This window comes from Felis catus, chromosome E2, assembly GCF_018350175.1.
Source record: "Felis catus isolate Fca126 chromosome E2, F.catus_Fca126_mat1.0, whole genome shotgun sequence".
In the NCBI taxonomy this organism is placed as follows: domain Eukaryota; kingdom Metazoa; phylum Chordata; class Mammalia; order Carnivora; family Felidae; genus Felis; species Felis catus.
In genome coordinates, this window is record NC_058382.1 from 15669842 (window position 1) to 15687591 (window position 17750).

General features: G+C 52.9%; 1 protein-coding gene across 9 annotated transcripts in view; it reads right to left on the bottom strand.

The window, feature by feature from the left end:
- The window catches only part of SIPA1L3 (signal induced proliferation associated 1 like 3), a 239418-nt gene that overhangs the window by 69117 nt on the left and 152551 nt on the right, over positions 1-17750 (bottom strand). For all 9 annotated transcript variants that reach the window (XM_023245059.2, XM_023245055.2, XM_045046365.1 and 6 more), the window contains 5 exons: positions 17103-17291; positions 16087-16261; positions 13004-13107; positions 11083-11240; positions 4368-4944 (listed from right to left, as the gene is read on the bottom strand). In XM_023245059.2, the coding sequence (XP_023100827.2) occupies positions 4368-4944; positions 11083-11240; positions 13004-13107; positions 16087-16261; positions 17103-17291 (1203 nt within the window). The remainder of the gene's footprint in view (positions 1-4367; positions 4945-11082; positions 11241-13003; positions 13108-16086; positions 16262-17102; positions 17292-17750) is intronic.

Below are 17750 nucleotides of genomic sequence, written 5' to 3' on the forward strand. Positions count from 1 at the left end.
CACAGACAGGAACGGGGATATGGAGTCATACCAACCAATACAGAAGGAAAATGAGGTGTCACAAAACAAAGGGGTGTAAGTCCCCGAGCTGTCCCTGCCACTTTGAGCAGCCTGGGCATTAACTACAAGAGAAAGAAACTCCCACCTTGTTTTGGCCACTGGATCTCTCAGTCTCTTTTAGCAGCTCAGCCTGTAGCGACCCACTACAGTTGTTTTCGATCATTTTGGAGAGAGAGGAGAGAGCCGGTAACTGAACTCTGTAGCTGCTGTCTCTTAAAACCCTTTTTTTTTTTTTTTTTTAATGTTTATTTATTTTTCAGAGGGTTGGGAGGGGCAGAGAGAGAGGGGGACAGATGATCCGAAGCAGGTTCTACTCTGACAGCAGAAATCCCAGTGAGGGGCTCGATCCCATGAACTGTGGATCATGACCTGAGCTGGACACTTAGCCGACTGCACCACCCAGGTGCCCCAAACCTTTTTTTTTTTTTTTTTTTTAAGTTAATTTATTTTGAGAGAGACACAGACAGAAAGACAGAGAATCCCAAGCGGCACTGTCAGCACAGAGCCTGATGCGGGGCTTGAAGTAACAAAATGTGAGATCATGACCTGAGCCAAAGTCACGAGTCAGATGCTTAACCAACTGAGCCTCCCAGGCACCCCTGCTCTCTTAAATGTCTGACAATTCTGTCCCCTTTGCTTTTCTAACAAACCAAAGGAAGCCCCACCTGAAGAACAGAAGCATTCCTGACGTTTACAAGATTCTAGAAAGGCCCCACGGCACAGGGAACACCTTACGAGACCAAACGCATACCTGTTCAGAGGACCCTCTGCCAGGCCAACCCTGCCTTTTTAAAGTTCATCTTCCTGGGGACTGATCTGTGTGTGCCAGGCACTGATTAAGCCCTTCATATGCCCAATTTCACCATTATCTCACTTGTGAAGCAGGTACAACTGCTTCGCTTATCTCTCAGATGTTAAGACCTGTACAGACCTGACTTTTTAACTCTTGCTTTTACCTTCCACGCTGTATTCCCCGCTGCCCCCTTTTTTTATTTCCCCCACATTCTTCACCAGGACGATTCCTACTTCTTGTTCTGATCTCGGTTTAAAAGTTATTTCCTCAGGGAGCCCCCCATCCCAGGCTCACAAGCTGGGGTACTCGGTGGGCAGTGTACATGAGACGCAAGTTGGTGGAATGTGGCTAAATGCTGCACTTGTGCCCCATCTGAAGTGGGCACTTATGGCCTTGCCTCGGCTGACCTGTGCAAATGCACGTCCAGCACAGCCAGATCCCCCGGAAAGACACACTTCTATGAAGTCTTCTGAATGCTAAGCTTTGGTAACCAACTGAGTATGTCTGGGGGCTACATCCAACCTGTGGGCTTGAGACCTCTCCCCACGATAGGTTCCCTGGCATCCTCAATACTTCCTCTTTAACCTCTCGGCACTTGTAACTCCTTGTTCGGTATCTGCCTCAGATGGGAGTCCCGGGAGGGCGGCCACGGCCCATCACGGTCACTGCTGTGTCCCAGCACTGTCCGGCTCAGAGACAGGGGCATAACTTAACAAACGAAGGATGTCTGACTCCTGGCTCCGCTGGGGAGGGCAGGGACTCCTTGCCCTGGAGGACTCTGCGCAGCAGACAGATTTGCCATCATGAGTCATTTAAGATGGGCTTGTCCCTTCGCAGAAGATGGCTTACGTCATCACTTCCTGGCCACCTGGTTCCTCAGTGGGCTTTGGGGCACTGAGATTGTGAGGAGGGCTGCGGTAACGGGCTGCAAAACACTGCGCCAACAGTAGGCTCGGGGGTGGGTGTGGGACGGAGTGGCACAGAGAGGATGTGGGTAAAATGTGTAACCTGGCGCGGTGCCTGGCACGGTCACTGCACAAGAAACGTGAGCTGCTGTCAGGATTTGGGGAGGAAGAATCCTCTCGTATTAAAGAACCCGGGTACTTAACTCTCTCTGGGTTCCAGATTCCTCATCCGTGAAGTGGGGATGATAATGGTATCTCCCTCACCGGGTTTTTGTGAGGAGAAAATGCCAAGTCGTGCAAGGCACTGAGCAGGGTCGGACAGCCCTCCACAAATGTTTGCTCTTGCTATTAATATAGGGTAGTGATGCACCCATGCGTTCAGTACAAGTTCACTGAGCGTCCCCTGCATACGGGCTTGAGTGCTAAGGACAGCGCAGTGAACAACAAATACACAAATACACTTTGTGTGGTGCTAAGTGCCATGGAGAAAATTAAACCAGGGTAAGCGGGTGGAATATGCTCAGTCGGGGTGGGGGGTTGCGATTTTACATATGAGGCCTCCCTGATAGGATGACACGTGACTAAAGGGCTGCAGCGAGAGAGTGCGGGCAGTGGAAAGGCTGGTCGCCTGCCTAGCACACTCGGGGAGCAGCAAAGGTCTGTGTATCCAGGGCAGAGAGAGCGACAGGATGCCAGATCACGCGGGGTCTCACAGGCTACTGCAAGGACTCTGGCTTTCACCTAGGGTGGGCAGACGGTTCTGAGCATAGCAGTGATGGGACCAGACCCCTTGGGACTGCCTTACTGAGGACAGAACATAGGGAAGCAAGGGTGGAGGCGAGGGAGACAGGGAGGAGGTGACTGCAGAGTCCAGGAGAGGCTGGGGGAGGCTGTGGAAGGGGAGGGGTGGCTGGAGACTGCCCACCGGAGCCAGACGGGATGTGGGTGTGAGAGGAAGAGAACAGCAAGGCTGATGCCAAGGCTTTTGACTTCGACAAATGGAGCAACGGACTTGCCCTTTATGTTAACAGGAAAATTCTGGGGGGCAGGGGAGGAAAACCAGGAGTTTGCTCTTGGACATGTTTCAGGGGCTTAGAGACACCTGGGCGGAGATGCCGATAAGCTACCAGTCTCGAGTTTGGACACAGATAGGTTCTGGAGTCAGGAAAACCTGGATTCAGATCCCAGTCTGCCATCTGCTGGCTGCATGACCTTATGTGAGTATCTATACCTCTCTGAGCCTCAATTTCCTCATCTTGTCAAGTGGAGATACGAACAGTACCTACACTCCATGGGGTGGTGAAAGACTGTGAGATCACGCACGTAAAATGCTTATTAGCACAGACTCAGGGTTCAATTAAACTCATTCAACTAGCCAACCAATTAGTATTTACTGAACACCTACTACATGCCAGGCAGTCCTGATGGAGGCATGGGACATACGCAAGTGAATAAAACAGATGGAGGCCCTGGTTCTCCGATCCCACATCTGTGTTGCTACCAAAAACTAATGTTGTTACCTAAAGCTAAGCATGAATTTTGGGCGAGGAAAGCTGAGGGCAGGGCCTTATCAATCCAACCTGAATTTAATGAGACAGTGCAAAGGCCCAGAAGGGTGAACATGGTGGGATCTGGAGGTCACAGCCCACCAAGTCAGGCAAGCTTGTCTGGGCAACATAACTCATCCAATCCTTAAAACTTTCACGTGACATATGGTAATTTTTGTTCCCATTTTTCAGATGGGGAAACTGAGTCACACAGCAGTTAAGAACTTGGCTCAAGGTCGCACGGCTGGCCAGTGGCAGTGCCGGGACTTGAAGTCAGGCTTCTGACTCTAGAACCCGGGTCCCATGTTACACACCCTTCCCTATTTCACATGCACGACCCGCCTTCCTGTTAAACCCACCAAGAGCCCATTGCTGACTACAGCGTTCCCTTTCACAGAGCTCAGATGTGGCCCAAGTACTTCTTACCACAGTGCTTCAAGCCTTCACCAACCTAGCTGTCACCCGACTTGAAATCTGTCACTCTTGCTTTGACCACCAGTCTGAGTCGGAGAGGTCTACCAGGAGTTTAGGGTAAGAATTCACCCAGACTGTGAACCTTCGTCTTTTAACAGAGGAAGTTAAGCCACTCAGGTTTATCGTGATTACTGATGTGGACTTATTCCCGCTATATAATTTTCTGTTTGTTTGTTTCTTGTACTGTGCTTTCTCATGTTCTCCCCAGGTCCCTGCTTATGCCCTATCCTTCAGTGGCCTGGAAGCTTTTCATTCTATTTTAATTCTTCCTCAAAGTACCCTTACATTTTGAATGTAAGCATAAACTTATATCTCCTATCCACTTCTAGAGTGAATAAGTACATCTCTGTCTTCCCAAGGTGATGACGATGGAGAGCCTTGGATCCCTGGCCCGAACCTTCCCTAGAAAAGAACCCAGGTGCAGGGCCCACAAGCCCCCCTAGTGTGTAAGTGGCAATTCTGGTTCTCTTGGGGCCAGTGAGTGTCCTGGCCTGACTGAATGGGCTGGGGTGGGGGTGGGGGGGTGGTTCCCCAAGGCCTGGGCCAAACCACAGAAGTGCTGTACCACTGCCGAGCTCTCTCCCTTACCTTCAGTCTCTGGACGATTTCCCTTATGTCGTCCACAGAGCCTTCCGTGGACTGCACGAAGATGTGGTCCCCTCGCCCATAGAAGATTTTGAGAGTGGAGGAGTCTGGGGTCCAGCCGATGACATCCCCACAGTAGCAGTTGAACACCACCTCCTTGGTGCGAAGGTCCAGGAGCACCACAAACTCATTGGAAATCCCCAAAATGCAGTCAATTTCTACCCCCTGGGCATAGTCCTGGGCCGCCACCCTCCAGGCGATGGCGCCTGCGCTGTGCTGCTCAGCGCCTGCCCGTGCTTTTGTCTTTTCCTTCTTCTTGGAGGTCAGGGAGATGAGGTTAAATTTGCCAGTGGAGTCAATGGGTGTGTTAGAGACACAGTTTTCAGCCAGGTCCTTGAGGTACTCCTGGCGGGTCCTGGTGGCCATGGTGTGGAATTTGTCAGACTTGTGTGCAGCGTTCTCGGCATTAATCACCTTGGCCAGCAAGAAGTCTCTGAAGACATCAGACTTGCGGAATGTGGTTCCACTGGGGATGGGGGGACCAAAAGCAGGAGCATCTTTGGATCGGGTCACAGCCATACTGAGGAGGGAGAAATAGATGGTAGAAAGAAAGGCACTTGAGATTCGCTTCAGAAAGAAAACATGCAATCAGACACAGGAGTGTGCTTTGTAGGAATGGAAATAGTTACGTCTAACTAGTAAGTTGCTGGCTACACTGGAAACTTAGGGCGTGTATACGCATTTTTTTACTTCCTAGAACATCCACTGCTGTTAGAACATCCACTGCTGTTCAAAGAAGAATTCTCCTATGGCTGTTCCATTTCGGTTATTCTCATCTTACATACATATAAACTGTGTGGTAGGTTACAGTTTGGCAAACACTCACTCCTCCCTCTCCACCTTTGAGGGGAGGTACGTCCCCACCCTCCTGATCCTGGGTAACTTGATTTAGCCAATGGTTTTCAAGCAAGGCATGCCTCCTGCGCTCCTGCCTTCTCCGGGAGGTAAACATGCCCCATGGGGGCCGCAGACGGATGAGGGACACCTGTAGCAGACCTGGACCCAATCCGTGGCCGGGAGCCAAGGCCAGTCAGACCTGTGGATGTGTGGGCCAGAGAGACATGTTAATGTCTGTGAGCCACTTGAGTTTTGGGGTGGTTTGTTAAGCAGCATTATTATCGGAACATCTGACTGATACAGGACATTTATGTGATTTACTTCTTTCAAACATTTGTGTGACATTGTTTAACATACTTTGTAAATCTTCTCTACGTGGGTTATTTTGAAAATTCATTGTAACGAGAGGTTAGAAGGCACCCTTCCTACTTCAGTTTCAACTGAGGTGCCGTGGTGACAGAAATGAAATAGCGAATGGATGAGAAAGTAAAAAGGAAATAATCTAAAACCTGTTCTGCCAAACCAATGAACCTTCTTACCCCCTACGCAAACTACAGAGGGAGCTGCTGGAAGGAACATCTTTGGAGAAAGCTGGGTGGCGAACACCATCATCTCTGCACCCACTCTCGCTGGCAGCAGGGGCCTCTGAGGTGAGCCTGTAGTCAAGAGGAGCCTGGGGGACCAGGAGGGTGGACAGGGAGCCCAGAGAATTCGCAGTCAGCTGTGGTCACAGTCCCAGGGACACTCCCCTGCCTGCCATTTCCTCCTCGTGCTCCAACCCTCGACAGGCCAGAAACAGGTCAACATGGAACAGAGGAGAGGTGAGAAGGAGCAGCCCTGAGCTGGGAGGTGGGAGAATTTGCTGAGAAGTCGAATCTGGAGATTTGATGAGTATCTCAGATGTGTTGTTCCAATGACCAAACTGAGCGGAGACTCCAGTGGCTATAGAGCAGCCGATTTCTACAGTCAGGAAGTCAGGCAGAGAGGCTACGGCTCCTCCCAGAGTCACCACCCAGGGGCAGGGGAGCGCGACACTGCCTGGAAGATGTTAAAGGGTGGTGGAGACACCATAAGCTATGCTGTTTACATGATGATGATTAAAAGCAGTATGAGTTGGGGCGCCTGGGTGGCGCAGTCGGTTAGGCGTCCGACTTCAGCCAGGTCACGATCTCGCGGTCCGTGAGTTCCAGCCCCGCGTCAGGCTCTGGGCTGATGGCTCAGAGCCTGGAGCCTGTTTCCGATTCTGTGTCTCCCTCTCTCTCTGCCCCTCCCCCGTTCATGCTCTGTCTCTCTCTGTCCCAAAAATAAAAATAAACGCTGAAAAAAAAGAAAAATAAATAGAAAATAAAAGCAGTATGAGTTGCTGGAAATGAGCGAGCAGTCAGCTTGCTAAGATTTTCTTAGAGTATTGTATTCATCCTCCACAAAAACCTCACCTTATGAGTACTGTGTTAGGAGAGATTTCCTAATGCTTCTCTTCCCACCGTAGGATAATTTTTAAATAACGAGATTCCTAACTAAAACATATTCCATGGAACCCAAACACAGTGTAAGGTTTGTTTGGGTTCTGACTCCCAAGCCCCCACCCTCCCCCAACGTGACAAAGGGGGGCAGTGTAACATTCCTGCATCTATTTGACGAGCATTTCTGGGATGCTCTCTTGGACGCTGGGGATACAGCAGTCCCTGGCCTCCAGAGCTTTTAATCCAGGAAGAGAGGCATACTAAACAAACTTACAAATTAATTTATAAAGACAAAGGAAGTGAATGGGGTACAGACAGAACAACAGAAGGACCTGATATGGACAGGGAGACCCCAGGAGGGCCTCTCTGAAGAAGTGATTATTACACTGGGATTGGAGGCTGAGTAGGAGCCAGAGGAAGAGCTGAGGGGAGGGCCCTGCAGGCAGTGGGCGCTGAATGTTCAACGCCTGACTGCGAAAGACGAGGCTGGGGTGGTCTGAGCCCAGACAGTGAAGAGTCGGATGCTCAAAAGGTCACTGGGGGCCAGGCCTCGCAGGGCCTTGATGGCGTGTTAGTGCTTTTCATCTTGATCGTGAGACCAAGCAATCATTTCACCATCTGGGCTGGCTCATCACGATCTGCACCCCCAGATCTGGTGTCTGCTGCTCTCTGCCCTGCTCAGTGCCCTGGCTGGAGGGTTTCCGCAGGCTATCACCTTCACCTGGGTTCCCATGCCCTCCAGCTTCCAGTGAATTTGGTCAACAGGAAGCACCAGCAGGAGGTGACAGGAGAGAGAAGTTCAAGAATTTCTTTCTCTTCACAGCCTTCTTGTTGGGCTGGGATAGCGGCTGTGGTTGAGTCCTTGATCCTTCAACTCACAGCCATAGATAGCTCCTGCCTGGTGCCTCCTCTCCCAGAGCCATAGCTCTCTCTAGCTTCCAGAAACTTCTCCCATCCTCTCTAACCTCCAGCCGAAGGGGTGGGTGATGGCTCCCTGCTGCTGGTGGTTCCCAGATGCCTCGCTTTCCTGAGGGTCTGCTTCCTGAGGGTCCATGATGGACACAGGTGCTAGCAACAAGTGACAACCAGACTGACAACCTGCGAGGATCACCATGGCTGCCCCATGAGGAAAGCACTGGAAGGCGCCTGGGGCAGGAGACTGTCAAAGGAGCCCTTGCACACCCCAGGTGGGTCAGGCCAGATCCCTTGCTCACCACCTCCACTGTTCACTGTCCAGTGACACTCCTCCAGTGCAGGAATGCCATGTGGGCAGATGCCACACTGAGTTTAGCTGGTCCCCCAGCACCAGCACAGGTGTTCACTATTGATTTAAATAGCGATTTAAACTTGAACAGACCAGGAAGAAACAGATTTTTACCAATGCACAGCGTGTGCCGGTTTGACGGAAAAAGGCACTTTCCAGGGGTGCAGTTCTTCAAAGGCCACACAAACCAGGCAGGTTTTCTGGGCAAAACCGTGTGGGCGTGGCCTTGCCTACAGGACGGGGGATGGACCAGATGACTTCGCCAGTCTTTCTAATTAACGGTATGTTCGCATTGTACGTTACAGCTGTGAACAGCGCTGCAACGGCTCCGGTCAGCACTTGGCTGCGTAGAGTGATGGATTTTGGGTTTCCCCACAGTCCTGATTCATGATTTTAAGAACCATGAAATTACAAGCTGCTGAAGGCTTCTGGACAATCAGAACAGCTGGTCCTTTGCTTCCCAGCAGGACGGACTGGGTTTTCACAGCCCACAGGCTGCAGGGATGCTGGTGTGCCACCCAGAAACGGCACATTGAAACCGGAAAGGATGGCACCTCCACAACCAGGAGACGGTGCGTCACCAGGTCACCTGGTCACTGTAGCTCAGTAAGTATTTCCAGAATATTCACAATTACTCATTCGACAATTCTTTTCTCGGTGCCTAGGATATTTGGGCCAGGCATCTGTCCGGCCAGCAAAAATGTTTTTAGGGCTCACTGTACGGCAAGCCCCGTGTCACAATAGATACATGAAGGGGAATGTGACATGGGGTTACTACCTTCAAGGGAGGCAAGGGCCACGCTAATAAGTCATTTTTACAGCATGAGTGCTGCCACAGAAATGTGTTTGGGGACACAGAGGGGACCGGGTGTGGTCTGTCCGGAGAGCAGCTGCCTGCAGGGAAGGAGGGGAGAGGAAGGGAGAGGGTGTGGGAAGGGGTAAGCTTTGGTTGTATCTTTAACATTTTCTTTCTTTAAAAATAAAGAAAAGAGAGAGAGCTGAAGCAAATATGGCGAAATGTTAACATCTGCTAAATCTGGTGGTAGGCACATGGGTGTCTGTTATATTATTTTCTGTGCTTTTCAGGATGTTTAAAATATTGCATAATAAAAATATTTTAAATTAAATTGTAAGAAACAAGAAGGGTTTGTGAATCAGAAGCAAGCAAGCATCCTGGACACCATGCAAAGGCTGGCCTGGAAAGGTGGGGGGTTGGTGGAAGGTTGCCGTGACAGCCCTGGTGGGAGTGTGGGAAGGGGAGAAAGGCCACCCCCATGCCCCCGGCTCAACCCCCTGCCTCTGATGTGCCAGGAAAGGGAGGCCTTCTCCTCTGTGGTGTGTGTGTGTGTGTGTGTGTGTGTGTGTGCGTGTGTGTGTGTGTGCATGCGCGAACAACTCCATCTTCCCTCACCAGGGCTACCTTTCAGCTGCCGAGGAACGTGGGACCTCCGAGTGAGCTCTGGCTCTCACAGCCCGGAGGTGTGGGCACAGGTAGCTGCTGCTCAGAGTACCAGATGCAAAGGGGTGAGGACACAGGGGGCCTGTGGCCTGATGCCCCGTGGAGGCCCTGCCATGCAGTGTGCTGGCTCCCAGCAGCCACCTGGGCGGCACATCCAGGACAGTGTTCTGAACCACACGCGCTACGCGGTGGATCCCCCCCCCCCCCGCCCTTCTCTCATACACCCGGCTGACACAAGAAAACGGGAGATTCTGGCAATTCCTCAAGACTACCAGCGCACGACGCACACACCCTTGGGCCCGGGGACTCCAGTTTCAGGAATTCTCCCATCTGTATAGTCGGACACAAGTGCGATGAGAGCGGATGCAAGGTTGTTCGCTGCCGGATGGAGGGGAAGAGCGGCTGACAGGAAACGGCCCAGGTGCCCGTCGATGGGGGGAGATTCTCACGCATCCACACGAAGGAACGAAAAAGCACTTTATGTATTGGTTTGGAGAGATCTCAAGGGTTGGTGAGAAAATACAGGATTCAGAACAGCGTGTGTTATGCTCCATTCGTGTTAAAGAGGTGAAGAAGAATGCTTGTAAGCACGTGCTGGTGTATGTATGAAACATCAGGATGCACAAGAAACCGCTAACAGGACAGCTGGGTGGTGGGAGACTGTGACCTTTTTTTTGCTTTTTTATGTTACATTTTGTACCTTTTGAATTTCAAACCGTTCTCAGAAAATGGAAAATAGCGCTCCCTTGCCCGTTCCCCAGAGCTTGCGGTGCTATCCCAGGGGCAAGTGCTGCCCTTGGCCCGGGGCCTAGGTCCTGGATCAGCTGGTTTTCAAGGACGAGGGCTCTCTCCTCACCCCACACCCAGAGTGCTTTCCATCTGGCCTCTGGGTGCTGGCCACTCTGCTGGTGAGAACTGGGGCTTGGGCAAGATGCTGAATGAGCCTGCGGCCCGTGTCGCCTGTTGATCTACGAACCAGAACCACAGCTCTATCCCTGCCCCCGTCCTTCCAACTTGTGACTTCCCCCTGGGCCACCACTCCTATGCCTCAGCCCTGTGCCCGCTACCCAGGCGTGGCGCAGGGGTGGTTTCACTCTACGATGGGCACCTCACCCCCAACCAGATCGGTGAGCCGCAATTCTGGGGCTTCTTTTCCTGGGAAAGCAAAGCTTTCTTTTTGCTGGATTTGCAGCTGGGAGGATGTTGAGCTCAGAGCTGCCAGCAAATGAGGCAATGTATAGGAAAGTGGAGCAGATCCAGCTACGCCCGAACCTGTCATTTGGGAGCCGATGTATACGAATGCCTTCTGTCTTAAGCCAGGTTGAGGAGGAGTTTTTGTCACTTGCAACCAAAAGATTCCAGGCAACTACAAATCCCCGATGGTCTCCTTATCAACACTGGGGTGACATGCCCCTTTCTCGCTGAGGATCGCTCTCTTGGAAGGCGCGGGAATGTGAGGACAGAGCTTCCCAGAAAGCAACACAGGAGCCGGCCCACCTGGGCGGCTGCTCTCTGCTGGCCGTCTTTCTGCACGCTGCCTGGAGGCTGGGAATCGGCTGCTGTGACTTCCTGTGTGTGCAGGGGTTGGGGGCCGTCCCGGGGCTGTTCCCTGGGGCCCACGTGGGAGGTGCATACCTGTAGCAGACATTATCAGTGCAGGGGTTGTGGGCTCGGACAATGATGAAGACGTGCTGAAAGTGTGAGCGGATGTTCTTGGGGGTGAAAGGCAGCGCCCCCGGCTCCTGGAAGATGATCGTCACAATGTCGTTTCCTATGTGCCTCTTCCTTAGTAGCTGGTGAATGGAAACAGGGGACAGGAGAGCGGCACCAGTTGGCTTGAGGGCCCTGCCTGGACCCTCACGGCAGCCTCCCACCGCCCTGTGGTTCTTGCCCCCCTCTCCCGTCTGGTCCCCACACGCAGCCAGCGAGAGCCCTGGACCTTGGTCGGATCGTGTCTCTCCTCGCTCAGAGCCCTCCAGTGGCTCCACCTCACTCGGGGGGAAAAGACCGAGTCCCCACATGGCCCAGGGGGCCCCATGCCCCCCATGCCACCTGCCCCCACCGCCGCTCTGATATCTCCTCCCACGTTCTCCCTCGCTCACTCTGTTCGACCACGCAGGCCTCCTGCTGCTCCTCAAACATGCCTTGTTTCCTCAAGGCCTCTGCAGTGACTGTTCCCTCGGCACGAAACATTCTTCCCAGTCAACTCCATGTGGCTCCCTCTTTCAGGTCTTTGCTGAGACACCTCCCTCCCATGGAGGCCTTCGCTGACTGTCCCCACGACAGGCCCTCTCTCTACTATCCTGCCGCCGTCACTCGACATTTATCGACACTCGGCACACGGTGGCTCTTCCCTCTTCCTTCTGTTTCTGGTCTGTCCCTTCCCACTAACACGTCAGCTCTGCGACGCCAGTGGTTTTGCCTGTTTCGTTTGCGGCCTACTGCTGTGTCCTCGGTGTGAGAGCAGTGCACGGCACACAGCTCTTACAGAATGCTCACAGGTTAACCTTATGAGTCCATGGACACCTGACCACTGCTGGTCTATAAAATCTACAACGTCACCTGTACCAATGGAAATAATATACACTTGCTGAACCACAAGTCTGTGGGGTTTCGGTTCTTTAGAAACTAGGAAAAAAGTTGTTTCAGGACAGAATCTGCACGGCACATCCAGGAGAGGAGCTGCAGGAAGCAGGTATTAGCTGTTCTTGCCCACTTAGCACCCTTTCCTTCTTCTCCTGACAGCCACGTCCCTCCCCCGTGGGAAAGCACCTGCCTGATCTCTATCAGCGTTTCAAGTTGAGCTGACCCCACTCACCATCCATCCCCAGGGGTGGGCACGTGCTTCCGGCTCGGCCAGTCAGCCCATTCCTTCCCTGCCCCAGGCCCCGGGGACTGGCAAGTGAATAGTCCAACAAGATTCAGCCCTGAAACGTTTCTGGGACACCAGGGAGGCACAGCTGTCTCCCCCCCCCGGGGTGGCTACCTTGGTGGGATGTGAGCCGAGGGCAGCTAGGGGGCATCTCTGCCACTACCTGGGAAGACCTGAAAATAAGGTCACTATGAAGAAAAGCAGAGTTGCAAAATTCAAAGGGTCCCTAACATGCTTTGAGCCCCTGGATCCAGCCGTACCTAACGCTAGCCCTGTGCTGGCACGTCAGAGTTACATAACCCAGTAAAACCCATTTATTGTTTATGCCAATTTGGTTCGTATTTCTGTTACTCCTGGTTGAAATAACATTGACTGGTTTGTTCTTCTTTCTCACAGGACCCCTGATGACTCAAGAGACCTTGAGGGGAGCTGGGATAGCTACAGGCAAGCAGGGTGGCTAAGGAACAGCTAGGAAAAAACTGATCTCAAACGACACCTGACCTAGCCTCCATCCCCCAGGTGATGTGACCATGGTGCAGAGGGTCTCCGAGGCCACGGGCGGCAGCAGGAGAGCCCATGCCAGCCAGACAGCCAGCTAACGACCGCGGGGAGGGAGACTGCCTTGGGGTTCAGTTGTGCACCAACTGGAAATCACATGGGACCCCTGCCCTGGGCCCCACTGACCTGCTGCCTGTTGTTGGGGGTGTAAGGGAGCAGGGTGGAGACGTGGAACATGATCTCGTAGTCCTGGTATGTCGTGTAGAGGGAGTGGGTGCCCGTAGAGTCGGCTGCAACAGAAACACCAGTTAGCACCACGTTTCCCAAACCTCTGGGCTTGTGCCACAGCCCACATGCCATCTGTGTTAGTTTTTAGCTTGATGTTTTCACTTCACTCTACTCTTTAAAATTAAATAAATTTAGGTAAAAAGGAAACCTTATGTTAGACACCCACCAGACTGGTAAAAAAAAAAATTAAAAGTCTGACCGTACCAAGGGTTGGCGGTGATGTAGAATGACTGGAGCCCTTTATGCGGCTGGTCAGGTGTGCGAATTGGTACAACCACTTTGGAAAACTTTTTCACAACATCTAGTGAACCTAAAGATCAGCTTAATTGATGACTCAACACTTCGTCTCCTAGGATCATAATCCAGAGAAAAGGTACACATGCGCCTGGGATATGGGTACAGGCACCTTCAAATGTCAGTCACAGGAATGGATCAACCATGAAACGAGCTGCAGTCACCACAGGGGCGAAGCCCATATACACAATGTTGAATGAAAGATGCCAGACACAAGAGGAGCACGTAGCGTGTGATTCCATTCACGTTACGTTCAAAAACAGGCAAAACAAATGCTATTTAGAGATGCATGTATAGGTGGCAAAACTATGAATGATAATCACGAGAGTCAGGATGCTGGTTATCTCTAACGGGAGGGGGTTGTGACCAGGCAGAAGCACATCTGATTGTTGGCTCCATGTTTCCGAGGGGGAAACTGAGGCACAGGGAGGGAGGGACTTGCCTAAGGTCACACTGCAACGCGCAGTGAAGTCTGGACTGGAACTCGGGATGTGGGACTCCAGTGTTTTCTTAACAGGACTCAGTGTTGCTCTTACCCAAATCCCTAAGCTTCAGCCCTAAAGGCCCTGCACGGTGGGTCCTGCCTGCCTTCCTCACTTCATCCTCTCTCTACATGAACTTCCCTGGACAACAGCCTTTAGACCTCGGGGCTTTTGCATGTGCTGTTCCTTTACCTGGAATACTTTCGGGCTACTTCATTGCCTCTTTTATTCCAACTCACTCTTCTCAGGCCACAGGCCATGTTCTCAAGGAGCCCTTCCCCACTCCAACATAAGATCAGGTGCCCCATACATGCTCCTATCATCTTGAACTGCCCAGGGAGGAAGGCTGGGAGGTTTCTGTGGAGCGCATGAATGAGCCCACGAACCACGTTGCCAGGAACTCCAGGGTGTCATGTTCACCCCGGGAAGCCCATTCTTCCAGCAAGCTTTATCTAGCTGAAGGTGCTGGGGAAACAGTGGTAGAACAGGCCCAAGAGTCCCTGTTCTCGAGGCCTCACATTTTGGGGGGGGGGGTAGCTGTGACAGGTGAGGGCACTGAAGCCACAGCTGGTCAGTGCCAGAGCCAGGCCTGAAGCCAGGAGACCTTCAGGTGGCTGCAAGCCCAGGGCATCCCTGTCTGGTAGCTGGGGAGACTGGCCGGGAGCACTGCGCTCCTTGGGGTCCTCAGAGAAAATCCGCTTCCTGCAGAAGCCACGTGGCAGCGGCTGGTGTGCCCTCGAGTGCTGATTCTCTGTGAGGCACTGTGCCAGCATCTGACGCTCACGGCCAACTCGGGGACGGGGGGAAAGACTATGGCCGTCACTTCGTGCAGGACGCTGACCCTCAGGAGCAGGCACCTGTCTGAGAAGGCGGACAGTAAGTGTCCGCTTCCTGTTTCTGAGCACACTGCCCCCACACCGAAGGAATCACCAGTGGAACCACTCCCGCTGCGGGCTTCCAGAGCGCCAGGAGCGGACAGGATGCAGGCAGCTCGGGGAGGCCGGGCAGGTCCAGGGTCTGACACAGAGCGAGGGCTCAGCAAGATAGTTCAACACCGCGCTCCCGAGGTAAACACAACTTTACAGATGAGGAAACGGAGGCAGAGACCGCCAAAGCCACTGGTCCAACACCCCTAAACGAGCAATGGCTCATTCCTCCCACTGCTTCCTTCAACAGACAACAGCCATAAGCACCCGCCTAACACTTCATTCATGTCTCTAAACGTGGTCTCCTCATCTGGGCCTCCCTTCTCCAGATGAGGAAACTGAGGCATGGCCAGGTAAGGTGAAGAGCCAGTGATCAAGCCACAGCCCCATCACTCAGGGCCCGACTCAGCCTAAGCAACTATCCCAGCTACAGCTCACCTCTAAGGGGTCCTTCCCATAGGGAGCCGTGACGCCAATTTACAACATCACTCTTCCAACCCCCCAAAACTGCCAGGACACATTTTAATCCTATAGATCATATATAAACATATTATGCATATAGATGCATATTTATGTGTGGAAATGCCAGAACGAGTATGTTGTACCTCGCACCTGCCTTAAGAAACAGACCGCCTGCCGCCAATACTCTTGTGAAAATGTGAGTATCGTTTCCTAGTTATAGCCACACTCTCCCTGGAGGCAACCACTACCTTGAATGTCATGTCCATCACGGCCTTGCTTTTCTGTAGTTTTCCTACGTCAGAACAACCTCCCAGACAATACACTGTTGAATAAAAGCCATCTTTCGGCACCTGCTTTTGTGAGGCCCCCTGTCCACGCTCAACATCAAGTACGTGGCCTTCGTCCAGGCTGACGCCTGCAGCTCTAGTTCACTGCTGTCATGGCCACACAGCTCTCTGCCGCACGAAATACCACAATTCTGCCCGTGCACGCTGGGCACCATCCAAGCACTGGTGGTTATGAATATTCAGGACATCTCCCAACGCACATGTGCATGAGTTCCCAGAGGACATGTCTAGGAGCGCAACTGCTGACTCACAGGGTAGGTGGGTCTTTAAACTTTACTAGAACATGCCATACTGTTTTCCAAAGCGGTCGCACTCTCTGCACCCCCATCAGCAGAGTCCGAGAGCTCCCACGGCTCTGCGTCCTTACCCAGGTATCATCAGGCCTTGTGACGTTTGCCCCTGGGGTGGGCGTGGGGTGGTGGTCCACCGGGATCCCACTGGTTCCCCCACGAGGCCACTGTGCCACTTACTCTTGACATCCAGCTGGGCGGCGTACTTGGTGAAGCCCTTCAGGCAGACCTTCTCCCCGATCAGGGAGAGGAACTCCTCAAAGGCGGGGCCGGCCTCCTCGTTGTTGTACATCTCCTCCTCCGAGCTCTGGCCAGCCTTGCAGTAGAGGATGCCCACTTTGTGTTTCCGGCACAGCTGCAGAGGCGGGCCGGGCGGAGACGTCAGAGGGAGGGGAAAAAGGGGTTTTCTCAGGCGCGGTGCCCAAGGAGCTCCTGGGGTCACACAGTAACTCGGGGCGGCAGCCAGAGAAGAGGGAGAAAGGTGTGGCGGGCACATCCCAGTTGTCCCTCCCCTTCCCTCCCATTCCAGAGAGGCACAACAAGGTGTCGCACAGCCCGCTCTCGTTCTCTCTACAGAGGGCCATGCCACTCTCAAGAATTAAGACACCGTTGCCTTGGCTGGCTGCCCACAGGAGGTGGACTGGAACTGGCTAAGACTTGGCAAAAGGAAATTCTCCAGGGCTCAGTGCAGTCAACTGTTTTCAGGGAGTGGGCCCTCGGTGACCACATGTTTATTTTATGTATCTCATTCTCCTGGTCACTGGTGACTGGACCTTGACAGACACCTGACCTAAGCGCGGGCCAGCCAGAGGCTCTCCTGGGACCAAGAGTCAGCTAGCTGGGGTCTGCATGTGGCTGTTATTCTCACAGAAACTCTGGGAGCTGTGGGAGGACAGAGAAGCAAAGGGAGCCAGTGTGCAGAGATGGGAACACACCCCCTAGCCTGTCCCCCACCATGAAACCTGGTGGCTGTCTCATCCCCAGACCATTTTCCTCCTGAGACCCAGTCATATTCTTGCTCTTGGCTCCCTTGGAATTTGATTAAGAGATCCCTCTTTTTACCTAAACTAGGTTAGGTGGGTTTCTATTCTTGGAAAAAAGAACAACAAAAAAAAAAAGACCAAGACAGAAAGAGGTACCAGGATGGGGCTGCAGGCTACGGTCCAAGGGGCCCCCCACCCGGAACCCCGGCTCACCCCTTGTTCGTCGAGCTTCAGCAGCTGCTCGGTCACCTTGGGCGTGTTGAGAGCCAGCCTCAGGCAGTGGATGTTGAGCTCGGGGATGACATACTCCAGGGCATCCTTCAGGGGCAGGCCCCGCCCCGTCCCATGCTTTGTGGCTGTGGGTGTGGCGTCCTCCAGGATGGATCCCCGCAGGGTGATGAGCTGTTTGAGGGAGAGAAGAGAAGGTCAGGAGGCTCTCAGGACCCAAGAAGGAACAAGAGCCCATGAGGGTGTCCTAGTCTCAGAGCAACGTGTGCGATGGTCAGAGAAGCTTGGGTCCCAGGGCCAGCCGGGGTCTGGACCAGGACTTGAGCTTGCCGCCTCCTGCTTGTGTGATCTTGAGCAAGCGCCTTCAGATCTCTGGGCCTCAGCTTCTCTTTCACGAAATGGGTACGGTGACGGCATCAAAGCCCAGAAGAGCGCCGGGAGGATTAAGTGGATGAGTCAATGAGACAACGGATGGAGCACACCTTCATCCGTCAACAAATACCGACTACGTGCCCCCGAGACCTAGCCCTGTTCTGGGTGCGGCAAACAAAACAAAGACCCAACTGGTCTTCACCCGACTGGCATTTAAGTGGGGACACAGATTATGTCAGCTAGTAAGATGTATAATGAATA